Source organism: Halyomorpha halys, unplaced genomic scaffold (assembly GCF_000696795.3).
Source record: "Halyomorpha halys isolate HHAL.00 unplaced genomic scaffold, Hhal_1.1 Scaffold273.1, whole genome shotgun sequence".
In the NCBI taxonomy this organism is placed as follows: Eukaryota; Metazoa; Arthropoda; class Insecta; order Hemiptera; family Pentatomidae; genus Halyomorpha; species Halyomorpha halys.
The window spans coordinates 592,914-603,024 of NW_027106425.1; the positions used below are offsets into that span (position 1 = coordinate 592,914).

Below are 10,111 nucleotides of genomic sequence, written 5' to 3' on the forward strand. Positions count from 1 at the left end.
ATAAACGCTACGTATTTAAAAATTAGTGTAATGATACTGTTATTCTTAAGATGATTAAATAATTCTGTAAGAAGACAAAATAGTTAATGAATTTTTTCTTTACCTCAAAAATAAATTTTATTGGACTCCCATGTGGGTGAAGTAAGTTTGAAGAAATAAAACTTGTAAAATAGAATTGTTTAAAGCGTCATTTCTTTATTGGTCGTTTAAATTATATATATCGCCGCTTTGCTAGTATTGTCGCACATCTGACAAAAAAAGTATTTTTTTTTTTTTAATTTGGGTTTGAGTTATTCCACAGATATTATCGAAAACTATAACAAATATCTAACGACCCTAATAGCTTTAGGAATCTCTTTCGGAAGACTTCAGTAAAGATAGTAACCGCAGTCTACAGTACTATGTTAAGAATACGTCGAATTCTAAAAAAAAATCTACCATTTTGTTTATGCAAAACGTGCCACTATTCAAGCAAAGCTACGAAATAATAACTGCAGAATAATGTGGTAATTTAAGAAATTATAAAGAGTGTGATCATATTGTTTTACAAATTTGAGGGAAGAGGGAAATAAAAATAGCAATATGTCTAATTCCAACTGCAATATTTAAAAGAAAGTGGGTATAGAAGTAAACTTTTTAAGCAATATCCTAACATTTCTAAAAAATGTATATATAAATATTGAAGAATGAAACGAATTCATGATTCCATGACTAAGTTTAGGTAAAAATTTTAATTAAATAAATTACGCATTAAAATAATGGGCTACTGTATAAATTACTGAAATAAAACATATATTATAGATAATATCAACTTTAGTAATCTTAAAAATCGTGTCACTTCTTAGTACTTAAGCCAATACAACTCAAACTAAAATAACATGTTTGCACATTTCTGTTTTTATTCTTAAGCTAATAATAATTACTGTACTTTTGTTTTTTAAAACAAGCAAAAGTATTAACTTACTACAGAAGCGCGCAACATTCCTAATCCTTATCATTTCCTATTCGGCTGTTGAACATGTTTACTGAAAATAAAATGATAGGTATTTATATAAAGGGTTATAATATTTAATTTGCTATTTAATATGATTTCTGCCATCATTCCTACAAGATTGCTCAATTTGCTCAACTATTTGAATATTTGAAATAATTCATAAATATAACCGCTACTCATAATAATAACGATAAACCATATAAAAATCCTTTTAAAAGATAGGATTATGTATTAATTGTCCAAATTATTTACTAAAGAACCTATTTTAATTAAAAGATGACGCGAAATATAGATAAAAATTATTAATAATAACACTTGCTATCTGAATAACAAGATCGCAAATATTCTCTGCCATCTCTTTAGTTGATTATAGCTAATATGGCGCTGTCACATTCTTACAGTGAGAAGCCTGAAAAACTACGTTCGCAAAAGCCATCATTTGTGTACTTATCGTGATGTTAGTTCGGTTTGATGAATAATTATGATTGATAAGAAGCTCAAGTTCAGTGTGTGTGATGAGAGTGTTCAAAGAAATGTTATTGCTTGAGCATAAGCGAATTTGTTTAATACCTTAGACATCAAATGTTTGTTTCTTCCAAGAGGATTATTTAGGAAATATTTGTAATTGCGTATAGAACTGAAATACCTGAAAGATCAACTTGTTCAAGTAAGTAATGTTTGTTTTGTTCTGAATTAATTGTGTTACATGTGTAATTTAATAACGAATATCGCGTATTAAACGAATTTCTTATTATTTTGGTGTTTTTGTTGTTTGTATCTAAATGTTCATCCTAATTTATAACAACAATTAAATTTAAATTGTTTTAAAGTAAGTGGCATTATAAACAAACAGTAATCAAGTATTTGTTCAGTGTATGATATAGATGTTAGTTTCAGTAAATGTGTGTTGTTCTGAACACCATGCTTTTAATGATTTATAATATAAGTAAATGGTGATCAAATGTTTCTTTTATAGTATTAATATGAAATAGATATATTATCGGTTGTAGTTGTTTCAACTTTTGTTGTCAGTCAGTTTCTCTGTTTATTTAAATTGGTTTGATGTTAATTAGTGTGTTTTGGTCTTATTGATATAGAAAGACCTGTATTTGTATTTTGTCTAGGTTTGGTTAATCTTGATTTTATGCTATAGACTTTTTGAGTGAAGTAAATGTTTACTTTTTTTGAAAACACATATAAAATGAAAAGAAAAATGAGTGTCCTATAATTTAACTAGGCTGTTGTCTTGTATTCTTTTCTTTATTTTTATATTAGTTAATCGCATAGTTTGACCTTATAGGTAACATATTTATTGTGGTTTAGAATATCAACTTTCTCTTGTCTTATGATCTCAGCAATGTAATAATCTGAGGAAATGGATTACTGTTAATGATTTACCGTATTCATTATAATAATACTTTTTTAGCAATATAATTGTTGTCACTAACTGTTTATGTTTATTAACCAGCTTTCTTTTAATTGTAATGTTTTATGTTTATTAATCAGGTTTTCATAAATTGTAATGTTTTATGTTGTTGTTCGACTTATATTTAGCTTGTTATACCAATGGTGTATTTTTTATTTCAGATGTTGTCAGGTGCATGATCAAGTTTTGGTTTCTATTAGTCCATGCCTTTGATAATCCACACTACCTAATTTACCTGTTATGCTTTTATAAATTAAAAACATAATATTTTCTCTTATGAACTTTCCTAGAATCTGTAACCATGTTTATTGTGTTCTCAATTAATGTTGTTACATACAATCTATTTCACTTGAATCTTTGTTACAAACATACACAGTTAGTTTTTTTTTTGTTACTATAATAAAAAGCTAGTGATATCATTAAAAATATTTCTAGTTTTGATATGTTACATCCTGTTTGTTACTTGTTTTGTATATTGTTTATAGTAATTTTTATTATTTTTGTTTCTGACGGTTATAACTTTGGTGAATAGTAATTTCAAATTCTTCTCTAATTTATAATATTTATCTCTTTTAAGTCATTCCAGATGTATATGGTTTAATTTAATTTAATAAGAAAACTAAATCTTGTTTGTTAAAAAGTTATTTTTGTTTTAAATGATACAAATGAATTGCTTTCCATTTAGATATTTCATTTTAAATTCCTTAATTGCTAATGTTTATAGTCATTGATGATTCACTTAATTAAGCAATTTACTTTTTTATTAACTACATATTAGAAATTGAAGCAAAATTAGGAAATAATACCCTTTTCTAATGCTGATTGATATATGGGTGCTTTTTAAAAAGTTTGTATTCATCTGATTATTCTGGGTTGTATGATTAAAGTTTTGGTTTACTATAATGTTATATAATTATAGTATGTTTACTATAATATAATAAATAAAATGGGCTGTGAACAATTGAATAAAATATGGTTATTATTTAGTTGCCTGAGTCTACTACTCTGTTTTTTCTCTAAAAATGTCTGCAAAATGTTGCTTGATAGATTGATTTTATTTATTTACTTTTAGCTTTTTATTAAGTACATTTAAAGGTATACGAAACTTAAGTAGCATGCTGCAAAACTTAGGGCATGCTATTTCCTTGAAGCTAATATGAATGTTACATGTTTAATCTAGATAATATTGTTTGTTGGATTAACTAACTGTCATCTAGATTACTATTGTCACAGTGTAAACTATCAGTAGACCCAACAAAAATCCACCTTGGTTGGTTTTAAGTTCAGCTCATTTACTTAAAAGATGATTTCAAAACTTTAATAGTTTTTTCATTATTGCTGTAGAGAAATGGTTCCTAAAATAGGTGCTGCAGTACCCTGGTGTGCCCCAAGTGTATACAAGGGGTGCTGCTAGCGAATGCCACTTTCTCAGAATGTTAAAAAAAGACGAGAAAAAATATATTTAAAAAGCAAATATATAATGTATTCCAGCATTTACTTAATACCGTTTTTTTTTCTCATTTTCCTGCATATTTAAACCGCTTTAAGTATAGTTGTTCCGGCATTTTTATTTATTTTTTTATTTCGATAAGGGTGCTAGGAAATTTTTTTAGCTCGACAAGGGTGTCGCCAAATGTTAAGAAGGGTGCCATGGCAAAAAATGTTGAGGAACCGTTGCTGTAGAGTGCCATTGATTGATATAATTTTCACTGTATCTCACAGAATAAAATCACTAAGATTGATCACTCATATCTTGGTATTATAAAGGATATTTTATTCATTTTCTTTAGTAAAGATTAGGCCTGATCGATAATTATTATTCATTTATTTTATAAAATGTATGTATTTAGTTTATGCAGGCCATACAAAATTTTGCCATTTATTTTTGACCATGTGCTACTGGAGGAATCACGTGCCTTAGTTTTAAGTGCACTTTGGTGAAATGTTGAGTAAGTATATTTGAAGGGCTTGGGGCAGAGAATTTTAACAACCTCATGATAAAAATTGTTAGCAGTCTATAGTTTGATAAAACTGAGCAGTATCAATTTTTTTTTAAATTCTTATTTAATGTTTTATATTGTTAATATTCCGTGTTGTTATAAGTAATCATGTTAAGGAGAAACAAACATAATAAATAGCTTTATAGAGAAACAAAGGAGCATTTTGGACAAAATTCTATTTGTTTAAAATTGTGATGTCACATTTTTGACCCAAGCTATTCATTTAAAGTTTTAAACACTTTATTCAGTGGCATTAAATTGAATTTTTTAAGGAATTAAAATTTTTTTTGTTTTATGTAGCCGTAGGTTCTTGTTGGCTTTTTGCAGTTTTATTATTATTTTAAAAATAAAGTCTAATTGAAGGATTATTTACACTTGTGTCATTGTTTCTATGAATATGTACATTCTTTCTTGTACACATGCGGAAAATTATTAAATTTCAGTTACTTTCGAAACCATCAAATTTTTAACTTGATAATTTTTAATTTCTGACTTTTGTATTTACTATTTAGTTTATATTTTCCCGAATGCTCAAATTAATGTGATATATTTTTTTCATTATTTCAGTTGTCGAAAAGTACTTTTTTTAAAATGTGACATTTCTTCAGAGCAAGTTAGATGAGCTTCAATTATGGTCATTAGAAGTTGTATGGAACATTATAATATTAATAACCATTTCTACTTTTGGAGGGAGCAATATTACAGATTAAATATCGACAATACAAGTCTCTCATAAAGTTTTAAGAAATTAATTTGTGTTTTTTTTTTCTATCTATTTTGAAGATCAAATCTTCATAGTTCTTCAGATGATTTTCATTTATTTTACAGCTAATGTTAAAATCACTTGGCCTCCTAAAAAAAAAAAAATGTTACTCTTTAGATGATTTTGTCTAAAATACTGGAGTTATTTGGTAAATGAAAAGCACTAATTGAGTTTTGGACTCTGAGGTAGTGTTCGCAACCATTTTAAAGTGTTGTAGATAAACCAAATTTGTCCTAAGTAAAGTTTTCTTCTTTTTAGTTTTTCTCTAAGCCTTTTGTCAGAATGTTTGTAAATTTAATATGGTTCATGATACTTTCAACAAATTTGATTATACCCACTCCATTTGCTCCTAAGCAGCCCCATATGATGTTTATCAAATTGTGCTTTTTATTCACTTCATACATTTATTCTATTTATGTATTCATCTGTGAATATAACATGCTTCCAAAAGTTTAAGGGTGTATTAATATAATTCTTTATATTTTCTATTTTTTTTTCAATAGTAAAATTGCCTATGGAATCCATTTTTTTTTTGAGAATATTTTTTCTGTGCTTCTGCTGATGCTCCTGCTGATGGCCTCTGAATGCTCAGTAGCATTTTCAGAGCCCTCAATCTCAGATTTGCTCTCGCTTTTCTATAAATAGTTCTATCATCATTATGTTTGTTCATGCAGCTAGTTTTGAACCAGGCAATGCTATGTTGTCACCAATACAGTCGAATCTAATTCAGGATTTGGTAGGTACTTCGAATGCCTTTTCCCTCATTCTTGGATTGCTGAGTTATGAATTCGAGAGGTTACTCGTTTCTTTAGGTAATCGTTTGTCTTTGACAGATACTGTTTTTAATTAATTATTTTTTTAGTTAATAGGCAAACTTATTAAAGGAAATTATATTGACAAATCTGCTCTTTCTTTTTAAGAACGCAGCATCTTTTCTATTTCTATTTATATATTTTTTTTTTACCAGATCTCTCGTTAGGAATTTAGTTTCTTACTAAAAGTCATATATAAGATTTGATGATCATTTTGATCAGAAAAAGTACCTTTTTTGTTCAAATTTATTGTAAAAAAGTTAGTACAACAATTTTCTTAATATCAATGTTTTAAAATACAGTATATTTGGTCCTATAATGGCGGGTTGACTTATCACAAATGCTATAATTTGTCTTTTTCAGTTAGTAACAAGCTGGGTTCTTACTAAGCAGAGCAATATAATAACTGAAAGGATTTTTTTTTTTTTTAATAGAATCGGTGTGTATCACATTTTTTCCATCTGTTGTAATTATATTACTTAAATATATTCTGTTTTGACTGCATATTATTTTTTGCTTTTCATATTTGTGTCTTCATTTTGAAATTTATTATGATTTACTTTGGAAAAACATCCAAAAAAATAAAAATGAAATTGTTACACCTCAAATTAAAAAAAAAAAAAAAATACTGCTTTCCATTATATAATAAGTTTCTTACCCTGAACATAATGAAATTCTTTTTACTAGTAATATTTTATTAGTGTGTTTATAAGTTTAAATAAAAGTGAACATTAGAACAATAATCATAAAAAGCATAAGTATTGGTGTAAACAATTCATTAAATTCTAGTAAAGATACGTGGAGTAATTCTCTTTTTTTTACCTTTCTTTTCACATTGTGATCTTGTACTATGACGCTTATAAAGCGTCTACACATATCTATTTATATATTGTGATCTGAAAAGCTTTTTCTTGAATTACTTGAAATTTCTTACAAAATAGTAAATGTTTTTTTCTTGATCCTATTGTCTTAATTGTATTAAATGTATTTAGACCTCGTAGATAGTTACTATAAAACAAAAATTTAAACAATTGTGTGACAAAGTATAGAAAAAAATAATTATTGGAGAAGTTTGTCGGTGGGTGTGGTCAGCAAAGAACAGCATAAATAAACAAAACCATATTTATTTATTTTTGGTTTTGTTTATTTATGTTGTTCTTTGCTGACCGCACCCTCCGACAAACTTCTCCAATCATTAGTCTACGATCAACTACCTACACCTCATAGAAAAAAATATGTTAGTGATAACTTTATTAGAGCTTGTATTCTACGTAATATTGCTTTTGACGACTTTATTTTTAATTATGATGAACAGAGCCTGAAAGAAGAATCTGCATTAACAGCTGATGTGGAAAATGAGTTAGCTGAAGATGAAATGAATGCAAAGATAGTTCGGGAGGCAATAATTTTCTTATTCCAGCTGATTTTAATATAAATAAAGCCTTATTAATCAAATACGCTTCTTTAATTTGTTTCACAACTAAGTAGAAGATAAATGAACTTTTCTTCTGTATTGGTATTATATATCAATTAATCTCCTGGAACTCTTCTCAATTCTTTTGAATTAGTTTGGTAGTTGATTTACTGTTACATTTGTTGTTTTTGTGCAATATTAATTTTACATGAATACTATTTAAGTATTGATATTTTATTTCGATGGATAGTTTCAACTGGACTTACTGATACATTGTGATAATGTGTAGGTTGGCGGAATTGTTCCATCTTCTGTGGACTGGTTGTATCAGTACTAGTGGGTTGGTAGGAAGGTATTTTAGGCTAACTTGCATGGTCGGTGTTGACAAGCGTTGATTTAAGGATTCGTTTGGTATTCTATAGCTTGTTTTTAAGGTTAGCAAAGTAAATAACATTTAGTATGCTAAATATTTATTGGTTTATTAAGCTCTAGCTATTAGAAGCCAATAAAAAAACTACTATCCAACCTCTCTTGATGATTTTTGGTGTTTGTTTTTATCTCAGCTTAATGTTATTATTTAGGGCTAGAAATGAATCAGTTCACATTAAAACCTTTTACCTATTACCTATGATGGTGAACCGGTAGATTTTTTTTTCTACAAGCCTTTGAAAATAACTGCAAAGGTGACAAGAATCATTTTGTTTTCTTCAGGAATCAGGAATTACCTAATTATTTTTTCTCAGATTTGATTACATATAATTTTTTTTAATGTACTCCATTATATATTTCATATCATTTATTCTTAAATATTTATTGCTGCTTAATTGAAATTTTCAGTTAAAATAAATTTTTTTAAAAATATTTTAGAACTGCTATTGAAGGACAGCAAGATGCCATTACCAGAGCAAATAGACTCTGCAGCTCAACAATACTGTTTGAGATGGAAGTATCATCATTCGAATTTGCAAGTTATGTTTGCTCAGTTGCTTGAGAGAGAAAGTTTTTGTGATGTAACCCTAGCATGTGAAGGAAGGACGCTTCGTGCTCATAAGGTAAAACTTTTTTTCTTAAGAAGCTTATCATGATCTCTGAAAGTGTTATATATTTTTAAAACTCATCAAATTTTGATTTCCATTTCTTTGTATTATTTTTTTAGTTTAACTGAAATTATTTCACAATTTTAAATATATATATATTCTCTCCTCTGCACTGAAATCCAGAACTAATTATGGCCCAGATCAAATTCCTGTGTAGATTATCCCTTCAAAATTCTATATTTCTTACAACATTGAAAAAATGTCATAATTTGTAGGTTAAATTGTATTCATACAAAATCCTGTGCTTCTGACCTTAGACCTATCTATATATTATCGAAACCGCCTTAATGAGTTCATTAATAGCTTAGCAACTTCTTTTAACTAGAAGCTTTCCTTAATCTCATCCAATCAAGAGTCCGATCTCAATCTCAATACTCCACCCTCTCTGCCTTGCTAAAAATTAATCAGTACCTTCAATCTTTTGTAAAAAAACAAAAAATATTCAAGTACTTAAATTTCTCAAAGATCTTTCATTCAGTTGATCTTAACATCTCCATATCTAATAGTGTTATAAATTGATTCTGCTACTACTTGTCTTATCATTCCTTATATATTTTATTTATTTATTGATATTTACAACTGTATAAAAAATACAACAAGTAAATTTGATTATAATGACATAATGATATGATACAGCATGTAGAGAAACTACCCAGTAGTAGAACTCTGTCTTACCATTCCTAAACCGTTATTATTCCTATCAAATGGTCCTTCTTTTCTGTTCTAATGCCTGATATTCGTCAGCGAAGACACACAAATAAAGAAAACTTATTTATCTGTGCTGACGTTTCAACTTGAATTTCAGGCCTTACAGGGCTGAAAAATAAAACGAGATAACGGCCTTAATTCAGAAAAAATAAAAATAAAATAATAATAAACAAATTTAGAAATTTACACAACAATTAATTAGGTAGATAGTTGTTGATTGATTCTAATATATAATGAAGAGTTTTTTTTCAACTTGAATATTTCAGTACAGTAATTACAATATTCAGATATGTTTGATACTTATTTTACATGTTTTAACAAATGCTGCTTGTCTCAATCTTTGTTGTTTGGCATTTTTTTTTGGTAGAAATAACAGTATAATTGACTCCACAAATGTAATTCCCAGGAATGCTGCTTTGTTGTTTGTTTGGCTGAGATGTATCCATGAATTCAAAGCTTGTTGGTTTTATAGATACTGATCCACTCTCTTACTTGCTTTACTTTTACTTTCTGGAATAAAGGTTTATGAAAATATTTTTCTATTACAGTAAAAATTGATTTATTAGTTAAAAACATGGACGAATATAATTTAAATCAAAAAGATATTGCTGTAATTTATGATAATAAAGTATTGCTAGAGCTAGAAAATGTAGAATAGGAAGTGAATGAAACTGAATCCGCTAAGACCCCAGGGATCAACGGTTCTATATCACTTTTGAAATATTAGCTTAAAACGGGAAGAGGAGACTTTAAGATAGTTGAATCGAGCAATATTTAAAAAGTGCCTGAAATTGGAAAACAATATGAAACCCGCGACTCCCGCCCTCCATGGTAGCCTTACTTATCAGACTTATTGAATTGACAATTATAGCAAGTAGGTTGGTCGATGTACGACAT

The 10,111-nt window shown here is 27.8% G+C and overlaps 1 protein-coding gene across 2 annotated transcripts in view; it reads left to right on the forward strand.

Moving 5' to 3' along the window:
- Positions 1-1,348: 1,348 nt before the first annotated feature.
- LOC106680658 (protein abrupt) overlaps positions 1,349-10,111 on the forward strand; it is a 46,448-nt gene continuing 37,685 nt past the window's right edge. Inside the window, exons 1-2 of one of the 2 annotated variants that reach the window (XM_067044797.1) lie at positions 1,349-1,661; positions 8,277-8,461. In XM_067044797.1, the coding sequence (XP_066900898.1) occupies positions 8,300-8,461 (162 nt within the window). In that variant the 5' untranslated portion in view covers positions 1,349-1,661; positions 8,277-8,299. The remainder of the gene's footprint in view (positions 1,662-8,276; positions 8,462-10,111) is intronic. The other variant, XM_014420526.3, reaches the window with a different exon arrangement.